Raw genomic sequence first — 20,556 nt, forward strand, 5'->3', positions numbered from 1 at the left:
CCCACAGACTTTCACTCCGCATCTTCGGCAGAACAATGTACAAAGTTTTTAGATGCCATAAATGAATTAGTCTCAGCTGGTGACGTTAAAGAAGAAGTTGACGGCTCTGTTAACGTCATAATCAGCTGCTCTGGCCAATCTCCTAAGTTCCTCGTTGGGTATTTCTTCTCCGAGGACCTCTTTAAGTTGTTGGACAGTTTCTTCCAGTCTGGACGCGTCCACGTGGACGCTCTCGCCCCCTGCGACCTCCTCATCAGATGAGCCCGAGTAACTTGGCAGCTGAAGAGGTGCAATCTGAAAGGAAATACACAGGAAACGTGTTTAGTTTCATCCCTTCTTTACTACTCATGACAACACAACAGATCACGGCAGCATTCTCTGATTATTTCATGCTTTAAGTCCACTGAGTGGGAGGAGAGGAGATGGGGGGTGGGGGGGGGCTGGGTGTTACTTGTTATCAGAAAATAATACACATCCATTCTTAGCAAAGCAAACCAATAATGACTACCAGCTATAAAGCATACAGCATCTTTACTTTCCTGCTGAGGTGTTTTAGATTTGTGCACTAGAAGATTACTTCATAACTCATACAGAGAAGAAAGTGGCGGGGGATGGGTGAGGGGGTAACCCCATGTCATCTATCTTATGACCATAAATTAGTTGGACAGTAGAAAGGTGTAAACTGTGATAACTTTGAAAAAAGACTTAGCGCTATCAACTGGGTGATTTTGTAATGTCAACTTCATCTATTAAATGTGTTTAAGCCTAAACGTCTAGCAGTCCATCAGATATATCGTCTTTATTAGTAAAACTCATCATCCAGTTGCCTAATAAATGCTTTTAGAGTTACCTGTATGCAGGTAATCAGTTGCAATGGATTTAATTTCTTACACATGGTCCAGTAATCTACTACATATATCATATTCTTATTCCTGGTCCAGCAACTTTATCACATGTATCTCATACTTACCTGTAGTCCAGTAACTTATTGCAATGGATTTCAGTTTTTACACATGGTCCAGTAATCTACTATATTCTTATACTTATTCATATTCTTATTCCTGGTCCAGCAACCTTATCACATTTATCTCATCATACTTACCTCTAGTCCACTAACCTATTGCATTGGTTTCATTTTACACATGATCCAGTAATCTACTAATTATATCATATTCTTATTCCTGGTCCAGCAACCCTTCTACATGTATCTCATACTTACCTCTAGTCCAATAACCTATTGCATTGATTTCATATTTACACATGGTCCAGTAATCTACTACATATATCATATTCTTATTCCTGGTCCAGCAACCTTATCACATTTATCTCATCATACTTACCTCTAGTCCAGTAGCCTATTGCATTGATTTCATTTTACACATGGTCCAGTAATCTACTACATATATCATATTCTTATTCCTGGTCCAGCAACTTATCACATTTATCTCATCATACTTACCTCTAGTCCAATAACCTATTGCATTGATTTCATATTTAAACATGGTCCAGTAATCTACTACATATATCATATTCTTATTCCTGGTCCAGCAACCTTATCACATTTATCTCATCATACTTACCTCTAGTCCAGTAGCCTATTGCATTGATTTCATTTTACACATGGTCCAGTAATCTACTACATATATCATATTCTTATTCCTGGTCCAGCAACTTATCACATTTATCTCATCATACTTACCTCTAGTCCAGTAACCTATTGCATTGATTTCATATTTACACATGGTCCAGTAATGTACTACATATATCATATTCTTATTCCTGGTCAAGCAACCTTAACACATTTATCTCATCATACTTACCTCTAGTCCACTAACCTATTGCATTGGTTTCATTTTACACATGGTCCAGTAATCTACTAATTATATCATATTCTTATTCCTGGTCCAGCAACCCTTCTACATGTATCTCATACTTACCTCTAGTCCAGTAACCTATTGCATTGAATTAATAATTTTAAGTCCAGTACAGTAATCTACTACATATATTATATTCTGATTCCTGGTCCAGCAACCCTTCTACATGTATCTCATACTTACCTGTAGTCCAGTAACCTATTGCATTGATTTCATTTTTACACATGGTCCAGTAATCTACTAATTATATCATATTCTTATTCCTGGTCCAGCAACCCTTCTACATGTATCTCATACTTACCTCTAGTCCAGTAACCTATTGCATTGAATTAATAATTTTAAGTCCAGTACAGTAATCTACTACATATATTATATTCTGATTCCTGGTCCAGCAACCCTTCTACATGTATCTCATACTTACCTGTAGTCCAGTAACCTATTGCATTGATTTCATTTTTACACATGGTCCAGTAATCTACTAATTATATCATATTCTTATTCATGGTCCAGCAACCCTTCTACATTTATCTAATACTTACCTCTAGTCCAGTAACCTATTGCCATATGTTACGTTACTACTAGTGTTTCATTGATCTATTTCATGTATCAAACACTTGGCTTTAGTCCTACAAACTGTTGCAAAAATATTACATTATTTAAACATAGTCTATTAAACCTAGTTTATGTATCACACAATTACCTCTAGTTCAATAATCTACCCTAATTATTACCTTATCACACAAGGTTCAGTTACTTATTTTTATATACCACACGCTTACCCCTGGTCCAGTCCTGAGGTCCATTAAGCCCGAAGCTAAACCCTGAACGTCACGGCTGTAGTCTGAAGAATCGGAAGAATCAGAGTCGTACTGGAGACCCTTGTACCTGTGCACTGGATCACAACTATCGTCTTGTCTACAAGTAAAGAAAAAAAATGCTACATTTCAGCTATTTCAAATTTTGTTGGAAGTCTTGTATATCAGCATCAGTTAAGTCACAAACAAATTGTTCTTTTATGTAGACTGTTCCCGACCTACATTCCAACTTGAAGTAGATTATAAGGCACGGTAGAACTGGTGCTAAGGTTGTGAGGAGACAGGTACGCGAGGAGCAAAGTTAATTCCAAGAATGTGTTATGGTTGAGATTTCCATTGCCACACATTAGAGCAGGCGTTCTCAATTAATTTTCTATATATAAGAAATACACCTTGAGAGAGAAATGTAACCTCACACCCAGATGAGCAATGTGTGCGGTAAGCCAGAAGGCTACTCATGCCATAAGCTAAATGGTCTACTTGCCATATCAATGCAAGATTGTGGGCCGACCCTTTTCTTTTGTGCAGGCAGAATTAACCTTTTTCCTCGGTTTCTGAGTATGACCTATAGGCTACCTAAGGAAAACATCTGTGTCAGTGAGAGAGACACTGCATCTTTTGTATAAACACACAACTGATGGAACTTGAAACAATAGGATAATTACTCTAAATCCCATACCGCCATATCTATCTATTAAGAACAAACGTACCACTACAGTCACATCACTGTAAGCTTGTGGTCGAGCCCTGCGTTCTGTTTATGTTATTTGTCTAGTACAAGTCATGGCAGCTGATTTACAATTTTTTTTTGGTATAACGCAAGAGGGCTCAGGTAGGCTAAGAAGCGCAGACAACTTTTTGCATATCTTCATATGCGTAAATCAGAGTTCATATTTATTCATAAAACGCACGGTTGCATTGCAGATCAAATATATTGGCCGCATGAATTGATTTCGTTTAAACAGTCCAACTGAGAATTTTGGTAACCAATTCATCTGGAATAATTCCTTTATTCCTGTAGATGATGCGTTGGTTATGTATAATCTTCTGTTTAAGAGGAATGTATTATATGTCAGCGACCTGTTTGATCAGTATGGTAATCCAATGTCGTATGATAGGTTCATGCCCCGATTTCAGATTAATAGATTCCCATTATCTTTATACTTTGGTTTAATTGATTGTATTCCCCTGGATTGGAGAAGGACTGGCTGTATAACAGCTGACTCTATTAATCACAACTGCAATTGGTTAAACTTGTATTACCAAGAAACCTGCACTTGGTTTAACTTGTATTACCAACAAACCGACAGTATTAGTAAAATGGAATAATGCTGTTAATGATTTACGGAGAACGACTGGAAAGGTTTTCAAATGCCGAGTCATAGCCAGTGTTCCTTCTGTACAACACAGGTTGAAAGTCTGGAGAACTTATTTTGGGATTGTCAGTTCACGTGAAATTTATTTTAGAAGTGGAAAACTGATTTTTAAGAAAGCAATTTTTCTTCCCAAAAAAAGATATCTTTTAAGGCTTTGGAAATGGATGTATCCATTCATATACATTTTTATGTGAAAATTCTACATGTGAAAAATTCTATTTACCAAACTAGTCACAAGAATCCTTGTATCGAGGAATTCTTTCTTAAATTTAAGTTTGCAATAAACGTTGAAAAGTACCTCAAGTCTCCTCAGTTTAACTGAAGTCAACAAAGAAGAATTAGAACAAAGTTAATTTTATGCAAGTTCAAAATGCTTTCTCTAATTTTGTTGATCTATTTCATTAGCTGTTGTTTCATCTATTTTTTGCATAAATAATGATTTGCATGTCCATTCAAGCTTTTGGCTGTGCCTCTTCCTGTGAGTTATAATATTATAAATATTAGTATTACGATATTTTTCTATTTTCATTCTGTACCAGAAAGCAGATTTCGAATAAATAAAGGGAAACAAAGAAAGAGGGATACCAATTTGAATGCCATTCTGGTCACAATTTTCCTTGTTCTTTATACTCCTTGGAGCACACATCAAGAGAGAAACATATTGTCAGACCCAGATAAGCAATGTGCAATGAGGTAGGCTAGAAGACCACTCATGCTTAAAACATAACGGGCACACTTGTCAGAGTAATGCAAAATTGTGGGACACTGCATCTTTTTTTACAAAGACACAAAGTACTGGTACTTGAACCATATGAAACTTTCCTTGCGCTTCCCAAGGTTTGTTCATAATTTCAAAATGCCTCTCGGACACAGTAATAAACTCATTTTCTCATTGTAGTTAAAGCAGCCTATTGCATCCAGTTTGAAGAACACTCTCTAATATTTGAAAATAAAATCTCACACTAATACATACCACTAGGTTGACTATGAAAAGATTTATCTCAAATTTTTATAAACACAGTGAATACTGGCTAATGAAGGTTCACTTTCTGGAGAAAATGTATTTCAGTTCAAACGATTGGCATCTAATTTGTGGTACTGCTTGGTAGGTACATTTGGTAAATATGGCCACTACACACATTTATTTCTGGTACTTAAACAACACATGCAAAATGGTTTTCCAAACTTCTTTGAGTGGCAACAGCCCAGCCTGATACAGACCAGCTAGATACAGACCAGCCTGATACAGACCAACCAGATACAGCCCAGCTAGATACAGACCGACCAGATACAGACCAGCTAGATACAGACAGGACAGATACATACCGGCCTGATACAGACTGGCCAGACAGACCGGCCAGATGCAGACTGGCCAGATACAGACCAGCTACATACAGTTAGATACAGACTGACCAGATACAGCCCAGCTAGATACAGACCGACCAGATACAGACCAGCTAGATACAGACAGGACAGATACATACCGGCCTGATACAGACTGGCCAGACAGACCGGCCAGATACAGACCACCTAGATAAAGACCGGCAGATACAGACCAGCTAGACACAGACCAGCCAGATACAGACTCGCTAGATTAGGACCAACTAGATACAGACCAGCTTGTGAAAAGTGACCACTTCAATCTTGAAAATGTCTTCTGGCTTCATTCAGAGCATTCAATGTAGTTGTAAGACTTTCCAAACCTACCTGTGGCGGCTGACCAGTTTTGTGACTTCGTTTTGTAAATTTTCTGGGAGTTCCTCAAAGTCCTCTGCTTGAACCACCAATGGATGCTCGATCACATAGCTGATAGATGCTTCCTAGGCAGAGAAAAATAAAGAAAATGGAGAAAATATGATCAATATAAACCTAGGGAATAACTTAGACTTCCAGTTTTGTGTAGCAGTTTTTAAGTCTCTGAATTATTTCTCATATCGCGCACTATCGCACTATGGTTCCTGTCTACAAACAGCACTATGCAGCTTTACTTTGGTATAGCATATTTGCCTATATATTGTACAGCAGAGTTGCACTACTCCCTCAAGTCTTCGCTTCACTAGCATTCCTTACTATGCTATAAGTTGTCACGTCACCCTTCGGGACTGTGAAAATTTACTTTCGTAAAACAGGAGTACTGCTAGAAAGATAGACTCACCTGTGATCAACCTTGCTCATGTAACATTTGGGATCACCCACTGAGTCTTTCTTTTATCTCAAACACATTTGATTGTCTATTTTAGCAAAAAAAAATCTCTCCTGCAGCTTGTAGGGGGGTGGGGTGGGGGGTCAGATCAATTTGTGGTACAACACAAGAGTTGTATTCCCAAACGATTATGGCAGGAATAAATGTTGAAAATTCATCGGAAAACTGGCTCCTTTTGTTCAGAGGGGGAGACCAGGGAGATGAAGATATGAGAATGAAGGAGTTTATCTTACTCTCAGCGTAGATGCATGGAATTGATCAGCAACGCTGAGAAGAAATAGAACAGACTCCTCATCTAGCCTCGATTTTAGAGCACCTTCGCAGACTTTCTTCAAGTTATCCATCTGATGAGGGGAAAAAAACGAAAACCAAAAAAACCCAAGTATCAAATCAGGGATGAATCAGTTATGATAAAGGACATTGATATGACTTATTTTCTGTTTTTGTTTTCCTCCAAAAGTATTGAGAAAATGATGAAGACAATATTTGAAAATTTGACCTGTTTTGGTGTAGGATATGGGATTTGAATGTGACAACCTTATTTTGAAGAGAGACTTTTTATTTATTCTGATAGTTTCCCCGCTTCATTACCTCATTATCTATTGCTAACAGCCATCATATCTCCAAACTGGTGTATAAGTTTAAATAACTGATCTTTCTTATTTTGGTATTTTATATTCTAATACAGTTTTCCCCTTGTCATTACCTCATATCTATTGCTAACAGCCATCATATCTCCAAGCTGGTGTAAAATTTTAAAATTACTGATCTCTCTTATTTAGCTCTTTTATTCTGATACAGTTTTCCCCTCTTCATTACCTCATATCTATCGCTAACAGCCATCATATCTGCGAGCTGGTCTATGCTCATAGCACCGGTGTCTAGCTGACCGCTGTAAAGGTATCGAACAAACTGCACAAACAGGTCTGGATCTATATCGTGCACTTCTATTTTCCTGCAGAGGAACGAAGCAAATGACAAAGAAAAACAAAATATGTAACAATTCAGATTTGGCTAACGTACGACAAGCAAAAACACATCCTGTACATGACGTCCATTATCAAATTCACATTTATCTTTGCATTAAAAATTAAATTCCAGGCTAGTATAAAAGAACCAAAAACTTCCCACAAACTGATGGAAAGTCACTCCTCATCAACATTCAATGGGCATTCTTTCATAGTGACATGTTCTCTGGTAAAAATGATGACCCATAAATACTTGCTAAAATAATTATTTCTATTCCTAATCATCTTTTCACTGGTTAAATATAGAAATGAGATTTCTGTCAGTATTTGTAAATTTACCGGTATCCATGGCCATAGGTGAACACTTACTTTCTTTCCTAACCATACAATTAAGTGGACGATATTGATATGGACAAATACGTACTTTTATTTGCATAATCATATCGTTTCACTGGTACAGATAAAGATGTTGACCTGTCTTTGTAAACATAGATTACCTGGTAAAGATGGCGGTGGGAGACCATTTTTCTTTTCTTAATCATACACTTACCGATAAACATTGAGATGTGCTATTTTTTCTCCCGGTAATCATAATTTGACAGATGGAATTTATTTGTTATTATTCATTTATTGCTAAAGACTGAGATGAGGGCAATAGATACTTCCTATTCATGATAGTAATTTTCACAGATAGCATTTCTATTCGTAATCAATCTCTTAGTGGTGAACACAAGAGATGTGAGACTCCTTACTTGTCTATAGATTCTCTCATGCCACTCATTAAGGCTCTCCTAAACCAGTCACATCTGGCTGCGATGATTGCACGATGAGCTTTCAGCACTCTGACTTCTTCTACCCTCTCGCTACCCTGCGTCTCCACCGGCGTACCACCCTGAGTGTGATCCACGATTATGTCTGCTGGCTCCTCTGAAAGGATTTTACCAGAAAAGTTCTCCGTAACAATACCTGCTCATAATTAGAATATATTTCTCCTACCCTGGACATGATAGCAAAGGAAGGTGCTGCACATCAAGAATTTTAAACCTTCTAAGAAAATAAATTAGGTGAAAGTGATATAAATTGTCACAACACAAAGCAGCCAACAGTGGTCTAAAATCAAGTCAAACTTTGATCAGATTGGTTTAAGCAGCAGTACTGGAAGCCACCAAAATGAGAATCTCAAATAAAAATTAAGAATCTATTTACTTGAGATTAGAATCAATTTATTTGAGATTAGAATCTATTCACTTGAGATTAGAATCTATTTACTTGAGATTAGAATCTATTTACTTGAGATTAGAATCTATTTACTTGAGATTAGAATCTATTTACTTGAGATTAGAATCTATTTACTTGAGATTAGAATCTATTTACTTGAGATTAGAATCTATTTACTTGAGATTAGAATCTATTTACTTGAGATTAGAATCTATTTACTTGAGATTAGAATCTATTTACTTGAGATTAGAATCTATTTACTTGAGATTAGAATCTATTTACTTGAGATTAGAATCTATTTACTTGAGATTAGAATCTATTTGCTTGAGATTAGAATCTACTTATTTGAGATTAGAATCTATTTGCTTGAAATAAGAATCTATTTACTTGAGATTAGAATCTATTTACTTGAGATTAGAATCTATTTACTTGAGATTAGAATCTATTTACTTGAGATTAGAATCTATTTACTTGAGATGAGAATCTATTTACTTGAGATTAGAATCTATTTACTTGAGATTAGAATCTATTTACTTGAGATTAGAATCTACTCACTTGAGTTAGCACATGACTCCTTGAACCTCTCACGATGTATTAAAATGGATGATGAAAAGCTCTTAAGCAAAAGTGAGAAAGAAAACAAAAATTTCTTGTTTCTGGACAAGAAGGGGGGTGCGTGAGAGGTACTTACCTTTGACCTGAATTATTTCAAAGACCATGTCTGTGTCTTCCCCAGAATCAAAGAGGTCTGATAAAAGTCTGGCTAACCTGCTCTCTCCTGAGGTTGGGGGAGTCTTCCATGACTCCACCCCTGAATACTGTCAAAGTTGGGAAAGAAAAATAAATTAATTACAATTTGGAAGCATTTTTCTACGGGCATAGGTGGGTGTGCGATTAATCCTGCAGGGCACAGTGAAATTTTGCACCCAATCCGTGGGTGTTTAATGACACACAGATGTTCCTACTCCCGTGACAAGATATTGTCATTGGAAATATTTACATAGGAAAGTAAAGGTCTGCCTTTAATGTTGAAATATTCTATAACAAGCAGCAGGCCTGATACTTACAAAACTCTCCACAAAATACATATTCCTGTCAAATGACTGAATTATATTTCTGTGATATTATAAGGTTCCACATGAAGCATTAATGGCACTTAAGACCTTGAAGGCCACAGGAAATTTTACACAGGGGCCCTATGTTGCTCACCAGTGCTCGATGGGGTGGTCCATTATATGACCTAGGGGCATATCAAGTTATCGGCCCTTCTCGGCAAGACCACTTTAAATACCGTTTAGGGGTAAAATTTTCTTAGTTTACTCATATTCGCATGTGGCATAAACCCAATACGAACAACCCCAAGATGTAGGGATTTTCATAGATAAGAAAATCGTTAAATTCATCAATCAATGAATCAATCACAAAATTGTTGACAAGCCTTAAATACATGAAAGAGGTAAGACATACCAAAAGAGCATCACTGCTTAATCTATCTCCACTGCCACCAGGTGAGGCTCCTTCATGGCTGGTACCTGGTTTGTGGCCAACAGGTTCCAATAGGCCCAACGCTGAGGCAGTCTGGGAGAAAGAATCTCGATGTACAAGGTCACAGCACTTTTTAACGACAGGTTGCAGGAAGGCTTTATTGGCAGATGCTTTCTGGAGTCCCCAAGCCTAGGGTAATCAAATAGTAGTGTTGTGCTGATATTGCTAATATCGGTTTTGGCCGATATCTGACACTCCAATCCCGATATCGGCCTGATACCGATACTTTTAAACGGCCAGAATGAAGGTCAAATCACACTTTAAGTCATGCATTAATACATAAAGTATCAAACATTATAATCGGGTATAGTAAGTTACTATCGTTTGTACAACTCACAAACAGTAACCACTTGTATGACTCTCATTTCCGGAATACAGTTAGTAAATTAGGAAAAACCAAAAATAAGTGCATATTCTATAACACTAGTCCCTAACCTCTTTTTAAATCAACGATCATATTCCCCACCAAGTTTATATGCTTGAAACTGTGCTACCATGTTTTTTTTTTTTGTGGAATAACACAAGCCTATCCTTCCTGTCACATCCGTTGTATGATTATGACTCTGTTTGACCAAATATGTTCAAGACTGCAAGTTTTATACAAACTGTCATCAAGAGGAGCCACCGATTTCTAAGCAAAAATGTTAAGGCATGACACCACGATGAATAAAAGTGATTTCATGTAGATATATGGCGTCGGTTGACATGATGGGTGGTAGTACCTGTCTATCCATGGTTGAGACTTCACTGTAAATATTACACTGTACAATTAAATATTACAGTAGGCAAGAAATCAATACTGAAAAGATGGCATAGGTTAAAACATTGTGGGTACCCCATTAGTTCATGACTATGAGTAACTCACTGGGTTTTCAAATATTATAAAACGCCCACCTATTGGGTTGACAGATATGACAGAGACAGACTTAGTGGGTCTTAGTGGGGACATCTGCTAACCCAATGACTGACTATACCTACTAGACAATGTATGATGGTATGCTGTATATCAGTACTGAAAGAGATGGCATGACCTGTACCTATCTATCCATGATGGGAGACCAGACTAAATGAAATGAGACACGAAAACGTCAAACAATGAAAAAAGAAATTCTCACCACTTTTGATGTGGCCATCTTGAAGTAAAACTTCCACTTTCTCATTGGTAGATTTCCATAGGCCTCACTTAATCTATTAGCTTTTGATAAAACCAAAGGAATCTGAAATGTACGGAAGACAAAGATTTCAACAGTAAATTAGTCAAACAAAAAATTAGCACATATATATATATGCAAATGTCGTCATCTTTTGTAAACTAGGGGAATGTAAGACTAAAAGCAGGTCACACAAAGTCAGTGTGATGTCTTTATAGTCACATGACCACTTGAAACAAAACTTCATTGTTAACTTATTGAATGATTTAACATTTGCTGGGTAACAATCAAACATGTGAAATCTTACAAGGAGTAGATACAGTAAAAGTTATTTTATGAAAGCAAACATGTAAATTTCATTTCATTTCATTCATCATTTCATTGACTGAGGTTGTGGTCTAGTAGTTAACTCAATGGACTGGCGACTAAGGATTATAGTTGAGCGTAACTGTCTCTCTTCACTGAGATGTATACATGAGGACCAGATTGGTAACTTGTAAATGAAGCTGTCTGTGCTGGATTGTAGCTGTAACCTATGGGCCATCTCTCAGGGGGAACATAATGGACATGGTGCACTGTAGTGTCCTAGGAGAGACTCTTCCAATTGTACACACTACCAAGCACGAATGTGACAAGTTGCAAATGGCAAGGAAATAACTTTAGTACAGTCGTGTGAAGCGGCCTTGGTCTTAGCCTTGAAACCTTCACCTTTGTAACTTGCTCGTCCTGTGAGGGTGCCTTGCAAGAATGAATAAAACCGCATCAATGATGCAGTATCTCAATACTGGAAGTTTTCATTTTGATTCCTAATTTCAAATCTTCTCTGTCTCTACAATTATCAATATCAATCATGGTACAACAAATACATAACTTGCATTTTTGCTACTTTGCCACGAATAGTCTCTGCAGGTTACACTTAATCCTGCTAATCTTGCCTTTAGCGCTCATTGCCTGTTAGTCGAAAGAACGACATTGCAAGGTTTAGTAATGTCACAGAATACCTAAGAACTTGTTTTTTATGTGGTATCCTTCATCTTAGGTCAGTCTCTGTTGGACTTTTTGGTCATATAGTTTGACGTCAATGACAACAGCCAAATTAGAAGAGGCGCATAACTCGACCATATTCTTGATGCCTGCCTTGAGAGCTAGGCCTATTGACCTATGTATGTTACTGTAGTGGTGACTACCATCAAAACTGTGTCCATTTCTAGATATCAAAACAACCCACGTTTTTCCATCTCAATTTTTGGACATGAAGATTTCATGGATTTATGACTTGGAAAAAAATAATGTAAAAGAAGATTACAAGTTTTTATATGCAAGTGATGGGTGGCCTCCTCTTCCCCTAATAGCCACCTCAGTTCCTCTCCATTTTGTTATTTTATTTTAATTCTTTGTACATTTGATGTCAAACATTACAGGTTCAAAAGAAAGCTAAACATACTTCATATAACCTTATACATCTTATATCCTTATAAATAAAACATAACCTTATACAATTTTTATAGTCTTATAAAAGTTGTGATGCTATGGCCGGCTCCTCTTTTATACGTACCCATCAAACAAACTTACCCTGGTCCTTCCTAGGAAAAGCTGTCTGAACACCAGTACAATGCTAATGTGGCTATCACTGAAAGCCTAATAGGCCTAGGCTTATATATATATATTTTTTAAATGCACTAGGCCTACAGTAAGTAGCCTTCAGAAATACAAGAATGTGTATAAGTAATTATACAAAATACATGAAGGGCAATCAAACAAACTTATCATGGCCCTTACTCTGAAAAGCTACCTGAACACCAGTACTATCCTTAAATGGAATTCAGCAGTACAGAATGTAATTAGCATGCAATACACTAACACCTCGCGTGCCTAACTACACTACAGAAATTGGTCGCGAGCGTAGCCATTTTCGTGTAGCTGTTATGAGTCATAGCCAATCTGCTACAAAACAGACTTGGGGGCGGGGCTTAATCATCAAAAACGGACCTTTTTACTAATAGTAGAGGCGGCAGCTCAGTGTTGTTTTAAGAAAGAAAAATCATTTAACCATCAAATAAGGAAATAAAAGCCATAAAATGTCATATACAGGTAGTAAAATTCTTATTAATACCTACCTGTAAACACCAAATGAAAGTTTAAAATGTTAATAAAATATATAATACATAGGACCCTATCTTAGACGATACCACTGTTGAAAGACAGTTCTATTCTATTCTCTTTCATAAAACATAAGTTTTGGAGCGTGTGCAAAACAGGTCTGCCAAAGTGTGTTTTCCGTCCAAATTGGCCCGATTTGGACATAAATCGGTGAAAAAGTCACAGAATGAGATACAATTCTGGAATAAAAAATAGTAACTTTTGTTGGTCTATATGATATATTCTTGCTCTGGAAATTACAGAGAAAAAGAACTTTGTTTGAAGACGCTGAAAAATTTTTAAGAGAAGAGAGAGTCCCACTTACTGTTACAATATCTCTATACATGTAATGTATTGAGATAAAAATTGCAAAAATAACATCAATTAACCAACCTCTTCGAGTAATTGCTCCATGAGCTTCATCAATGCATAGACTTTCTCTTCCTGTGGGAGAGCCTCGTAGAGTTCCTTCCGGTGCTGAAGGGTCAGGAGTACCTCTGAGAGTTTGTTCTGCATAGATCTCAACTTCAATAACTCCTCTACATGCATCGCCTTATGACATCACGATCCAAAGAAAAGAAAACAAAAGAATTAAATTATTCAGGAAAATTATCCCCCCCCCCAATAAAACTATTAAATTAAAGCAAACATTGCTGAAGCATTATTATTCTGATCATATTAACATTAAACTGGTAATGGTAAAAATCCATGGTTCTGTCGGTACTAAGCTAATGGTTTGTTATGGTCAAAACAGGGACAATTTCATTAAAAACACCGATCACCCTACAAAGGAAAATAAAATGTCTTTGATCAGGATCTGGTTTAATAGTATCAATAATCAGATTAACCTCTCCTCTGTAACTCTAAATATCTGATGTCGAAAATGTAAACATCCGTCAAGAACAACTGTCATGATTAGACTTGCCAATGCAGACTGCCAAAGGAGTGGGGTGGGTGCAGAAGGGGGTGAGGGGTGAAGAGGGGGGTGAGGAGTGGGGGAGCTTATAAACCGCCGAGGAGAAAGTGAAATATGCCAAAGCTCTTGAACTCACTGCTTGAACTGTTCTATGAAGATAGTCTCCAGAGTTATTCTTCTTCTGCTTCTCTTTGGTGGATGTCGTTCGCAGGACCTCTTTCAAAGACTGACGGCTGTCTTCCATCAACTTCGTTATCAGGTCCACACAGATCTTCATCTGTAAAACAAAACCAAAAATATTAATATATGAGAAGGATACTAAAGAATAACATATTGCACCAGAAATCTTGGAAGAAGCCTTGCTACATTTCCAAAAAAAAGTTATCATCATCAGGCTAGTATACTTCCAGTCAGAGATCAACAGAGAGATCAACAACGACAAAAAGCTTGACCTTTGTCAATTTATGGGAGTGGTTGAGATGGGAAAGTTATAGTCTGCACCTCACCTCATGAAAACAGACCCTCAAATCAATAATGATTTTATTTAAAAAATAATAAAAAAAAACTTTCAAGTTACCCAAGAATTCATTTTCATCCAGTCTATAATGTGCTCATTGTGGTTTGAGGTAGGGATGGGGGGGGGGGGGGGAGGACAGAGATGGGAAACCGTGGGATATTTTGTCAACTGCCTATATGTTGGCTAAGCTATTTGTTTACTTCAGAGTATTGGCATTACATACAGTTTCAACACGCTAATTTTTACTTCCTCTCTCATTGAACAAAATACTCACTTCGGGTACAAGGTATGCTGCAACCTCATGTCGTTGAACTGGACTAAGTTTGTCAGAAAATATATTGCGTAATTTTGAATAGAATGCTTCTAGGAATGTCTGCAGTTGTTTTAGGAATATAGGAATTCTGTGTGGGGAAGAACAAATCAAACAAAATATGAAACTGATCGACACAAACCGTTTATGACAAAATCAAATCAGGACTTCTCTCATTCTGCATTGCTTATTGAAAATTTAACTCCTTGTATGTTATAGTCCAAGGGAAAAGAAATACTTGAAATACTTTCTACAGTTGTAACGTACCATACTATCGCAACAAAATTTTGTTCACTCTTTTTAAACATTTTGTCCCTGGGAATCCAGAATATATCTCTCCTTCTTGAATGTACGCTTCTTAGCAGGACTTTTGAATTTTTTACCTTAATGCCTGATTACTGCTCTAAAAGAGGCTTATGAGAGCATATGATACAAGGAAGACTAGTAACTAAGAGTACTCACCTTGACTTAGCATACTTTATAATTTCATGTCTCTCTTGCCTGGAGAGATCGTTTTTCCTTCGAGAAAACAAATCGCAGATGAGGACACACTTGGCCCCGGCTGCAAGAGGCAAGAAAGAATATTACCTCAAACATGGTGCAGAAAAGGTACTCCTTAATTAAATATTGCAAAACGGCAGTATAGCCCAATATTACTTTTTTTTTAAATTTCTACTTTCTTTGGGAAAGAATAATCCACAGGGGGGATTACCTGTGTATAGTAGCAGTAAATATGATAGATGGGTTGACAGCTCATCCATAGCATGTAATTCTCTTAAGAGGCAAAATACTTTTAATTTTATTGAAGACTTCAAGAGATGCTCACCGACTGCTGCTTCCCTTGCTGCTTGCTTGACAGCGTAACAGAGCTTGGCAGGCTCAGAGACCAGCATGGCCTCCGTGTTGGAATTATCACCGGCGACGGTGGACGAACTGCTGAATATATTGATTATCCGATCGGCGCAGGAATGCAGTTCATTGATTATGGCGAATATCTCTAAAGAAATTCAACAAAACAAGAAACAAGAAATTGATTGAGAAACATCATATTTTTCCAATTCAAGTGTCTTTCTTTAATCTTGAGATGTTCCGGTTACACACCAATCCCCCCCCCCCCTTTTTTGAACAGTAAAGGATGATGAAAAATCCACTAGCATAGCTTTTCCCAATTTATTTCCAAAGCTACAATCAGACATGATGAATAAATGCAAAGTTACGATTCTGCTGTAAAAGGTTTCTGCTTTCTGAGAATAGCTAAATGAGATCGAGTCAGTCTTTGATGCCGCCCACTACACAAAATCTTAACCCTGTGGAAGACATGTGTCTTGCCTTGTTGCACAGAAGAAACACATCATATGCATATTATGAGAATTAAAATATAACATTATATATACATTGTTATCTAGCTTCCAAACCAGTCATATTAAGATGACAAGGTAAATCCAGTGTCTCATCTTCAGAAATGTAAAAATGTAATTTTTTTTTAAAGAGAAAATAATCCATTAAATAATTACTAAGGTACAACAAGTAGATACATGAATATACCCTCTAAGCACTTTACCACCCTGAGCTATCCCAACCCTAAGTATTTCATAAAAATTTCAAGTAATCCTTACGTTCTTGTAGCGCAGCTTTCTTTAAATATTCTTGACACATTTTGGCAAGTTTCTCCAGTCCAGGTGTTTTTGAAGCCAGCTTCAAGCAGCCTTGGATTGATTCCATAGACACTTCCAGGGGCAGGCACTCGGCATAAAAGAAATGGAGGACTATCTTCAGAGTGTCTTCCTCGACCCCTGTTAGAGGAGGCGGACTCCTCAGCCAGTGAAGACGTGGGCAGCTCGCCTGAAGGATTGCTTGATGTAACAAAAACTATAGCAAAATAAACAGACCATAAAAAAAAGTAAAGGTATTGGTAGACTGTTGCAACGTGCGACATATTCAAAACGGCGCTGATTCTATCAGGAAGTTTACAAATTGTGAGGTTTTCCAAATAGGAAAGATATTTGTCCCAACAAGATATGTTAACGGTCATGATTCATTTATTTTAATGGTACTTAATTAGCTGTTATCACATAGTTCTGCTTCTCTTCCACCCCCTCCCCCGCAAGGTGCCTGTTTCAGTTTTGTTTTGACCTGTGTGCTATAGCAAGACCTCACACCATATAACAGCAACATTAACACAGAACATGCATCCTTCCTAAAGTAAGTTTTTCTGCCTTGCATGAGCTCATCTTAGAGGACAAATTAAATGACAACTGATACCTTCCTGCCATTGGCTGCTTTGATTGTAATATCTGAGAAGAATCCTTCATGCAAAGCAGGTAGAAGGGAATACGGCTCTTCTTTAGCTTTGTCTATACTCCAAACCTGGAAAATAAATAAAGAAATGGATCATAAAAATTAACAAAACTTTTGTTGCATGCTTCGTTCACAATTTATCCTCAGCAACATAACATTATTAAAAAATAAAGTCATGGCTACTGTAAATGCTGCTGTTTCTGTTTGCAAAAGTAATGTTTCTGGACAACCAAGCAATTTTGCTGGTGTGTTGATTTAATATAACAACGGACAGGTTTTAGACCTCAAGGATACACATCACATGCAAACTTCAAGACTAACATTCTCTTTATATATGAAATGCAGATTTACTGTACTTGGCCTAGCCTCATTTGCATATGTTGGCTGCAGGTACTACTGTCATTACCTGCTAAGACTAATGAACAGAGAAGAAACACTGTATTCACACCACTCACTAGAGTAGGTGCAAGGGGAATACAATTATGTATAAATGTAACCCAGCTGTATTTAAGCCTTGACCCTTGGTCCAACTCCTCAAATGAGTTGACGTGACATAACATAACAAATTCCACTGTGCCAAATATAGGCAATGTTTGCTGTCTAGATCCACCATGCCATGATTATTAAATGAAATTAATAGCTCTCCGGAGGGAACAAATCATCCATAAGTAAAACCTCCCACAAAACTGATCAAACTGAGCCGAAACAAATCAAATTTTAACTCACCTTTTCACAGATGATGGTAAATACGTTTTCATGTTTTAAGTGCATTCTATCTTCCCACTTTAGCATGGCCTACAGAGAAGAAAGAAAAAGCATCTATGGTCTTTAAGCAAAAAACTACTGCAAAACTGTCCTTTCTTGGGTAACTCAATTTGTCTTGTCTTTTCTTCATTTTTTTCTTTTTCTTTTTTGAATGAAATGAGAATTACAAGCACTATGATTCTGGTGATTCCATGGAGACGGGAGATCCAGGTGAGATAAAAGCTGTTGAAACATTACATCTACTACAGGGCAATTCCATGAGAAAGTGGACATGATACCCAAAAAATTAAAAGTGTGTGACAATAGTAAATTTGGTGTCATATGAAAGCTAAGAGTCCATTTGTTCCAGAATCAGGTTCAGAAATGCAATTTTCATGCATTTTTGGAATGAAAATATATGGGTAATTGAATATTCATGAGTTGATACAGAAAATTGGATGATTGGTAATAAAAACTATTCGTCACTGCTAATTGATAGCGAGTATATAAATGATATCAGCCACTACCATGTGAGAGTATAGATCATGGAAAACTGAATGGATAATATTTTTGCCCCTTTTCTTCATTGGTTCCGCTTCAGTGGCCTTCGGTATTTTTGCCATTTGAAATGTCCTTCCGTTACCAAAAATATAACTTTTTTTAGTTTTTCAGGAAAAGTTGCAGCATGATTAAAATGAAAGTTCATCTTCAAAGCAAGTTTAGATTGGCCAACAAAATGAAATAATTAGTTTCACCCTGGTCCTCTTCGTTTGGTCATTATGATTGATTAAAACCTGTCTTTCCGTTACCATTTTGGTAACGGAAGGACAGTAACGGAAGGACAATTTTGTTTTTCCAGTCAGATAATTGAGTCATTTGCCTATGATTAAAAGTAAATATCATTGCATGCATACATATATATTGTATACAGCATCCTGTGGGATTTGTTGACTCTGAGAGTGATGTTTATATCTACTAAGGTGGTGTGATTGTATACTCTATTGTTGACTGTCTGGACTAGGGCAGCCAACAATTCTTTTCATGTCTCAATGCTAAATGTGTACAGTTTAGCGTTCAACTTGCCACAGTTTATCCACTTCTTCACATAGACTGATGGGGTCCAAGCTTTGTAGTGCCCCTGAATCCCCTACAGTTCAACGACCAACACAGTGTGGGGACTTCATTCTTATAGAATATGTGGGGGAAAATAAAGTCAGCAAATCATACACGTTTGTAGCACTTGTCACAGAAGTTCATGAAAAGGAAGTGTATGTGACCCATCTCCACAAGGGTGATAAGGAAGGCAAAGTGTATGTTGCAAGGTATCTCACAGACAAATATGGAGTGGTCACAGAGGATCAAATTGTGAAGCTGACACCTTCACCATTCATGGACAACAGGGAGAGATACATTTTCAGTGACGCTATCCCAGAGGGGAATTAGGTTGTCCAGAGTATCACTGAGTAACGTTGCATGCTTATGCATGAAGATTGTGTGATTGTTTGTTCCTTTAGATATAATTACTTCTCATTAATTATTCCAAAAGTAGTAGGATTTCAGCTTCAGTTGACTAATATTTTAGATTAAATTTTGTTGAGTATATTGATACACTGTAGTTGCCTCGACTTTTTCGGATTCACTTTTTCAAAATTCAGGTATTGATACCGTTAATTAACGTTATAATTTGTTTGTACTTTCAGATACAATCACTTCCCATTAATTAGCAGGTGATTATTCCTTAAGTAGTAGGACTTCAGCTTCAGTTGATTATCATTTTAGAATAAATTCAGTTGAATATAGTGATAGTTGCTTCAACTTTTTCGGATTCACTTTTTCAGTTATTGACATAGTTAATTAACATAATGTGATTAGTTGATAATTAGAAATAACTTCCATATTTTTGCTTTTGATGGTCAATACATTGTTATAGTTCACATTGGAATGTTGGTTCTGACAATTTTATTATTGTTTCAACATGTGATATACTCTTCTTTGCACACTGTAACTGAGTGGACATTTGTTCCTTCCGTTACCGTCCTTCCGTTACCAAATTTAACTTTAATTAGCACAATATTTCTAGAAAACCAAAGCAACAATTTCAGAATTGAAAGTGGTACAGTATAGGAAACGGTATTGGGTTAACATTTCTCACCTCTAAAATAAGATTACTCCATAGAATTCACAGAGTTTTACAATAAACTCAAGACGTGTGAAAACCCTTGTCCGTTTGCTGTCCTTCCGTTACCGACCTCATTAATATTCATATTTCAAAAATGGGAAGGGTTTGTGTAAAAAAAAATATGTGGAAATTGAAGTATGTAGTTATAGCTAGTCAATGATGACAATTATTTGTTGTAGTTAATGGGGATATTCATGATATACTTGCTCAAATGTCAGAAAATTAGTCCCAATGTCCTTCCGTTACCATGGAATTGCCCTACATGTATGTCAATCGTCCACCTACCAATTTTAATTGATATGT

General features: G+C 36.9%; 1 protein-coding gene across 1 annotated transcript in view; it reads right to left on the reverse strand.

The window, feature by feature from the left end:
• Window positions 1–20,556, reverse strand: part of LOC139959716 (uncharacterized) — a 22,279-nt gene continuing 1,723 nt past the window's right edge. Inside the window, exons 4-20 of the mRNA XM_071957532.1 lie at window positions 18,057–18,125; window positions 17,295–17,399; window positions 16,649–16,901; window positions 15,859–16,029; window positions 15,495–15,594; window positions 14,997–15,123; window positions 14,342–14,482; window positions 13,683–13,841; window positions 11,115–11,216; window positions 9,922–10,128; window positions 9,146–9,272; window positions 7,989–8,163; window positions 7,088–7,223; window positions 6,502–6,612; window positions 5,773–5,885; window positions 2,654–2,789; window positions 1–294 (exon numbers count right to left, since the gene is read on the reverse strand). Of these exons, the coding sequence (XP_071813633.1) occupies window positions 73–294; window positions 2,654–2,789; window positions 5,773–5,885; window positions 6,502–6,612; window positions 7,088–7,223; window positions 7,989–8,163; window positions 9,146–9,272; window positions 9,922–10,128; window positions 11,115–11,216; window positions 13,683–13,841; window positions 14,342–14,482; window positions 14,997–15,123; window positions 15,495–15,594; window positions 15,859–16,029; window positions 16,649–16,901; window positions 17,295–17,399; window positions 18,057–18,125 (2,454 nt within the window). The 3' untranslated portion in view covers window positions 1–72. The remainder of the gene's footprint in view (window positions 295–2,653; window positions 2,790–5,772; window positions 5,886–6,501; window positions 6,613–7,087; window positions 7,224–7,988; window positions 8,164–9,145; window positions 9,273–9,921; window positions 10,129–11,114; window positions 11,217–13,682; window positions 13,842–14,341; window positions 14,483–14,996; window positions 15,124–15,494; window positions 15,595–15,858; window positions 16,030–16,648; window positions 16,902–17,294; window positions 17,400–18,056; window positions 18,126–20,556) is intronic.

Source organism: Apostichopus japonicus, chromosome 19 (genome assembly GCF_037975245.1).
Source record: "Apostichopus japonicus isolate 1M-3 chromosome 19, ASM3797524v1, whole genome shotgun sequence".
Classification (NCBI taxonomy): domain Eukaryota; kingdom Metazoa; phylum Echinodermata; class Holothuroidea; order Aspidochirotida; family Stichopodidae; genus Apostichopus; species Apostichopus japonicus.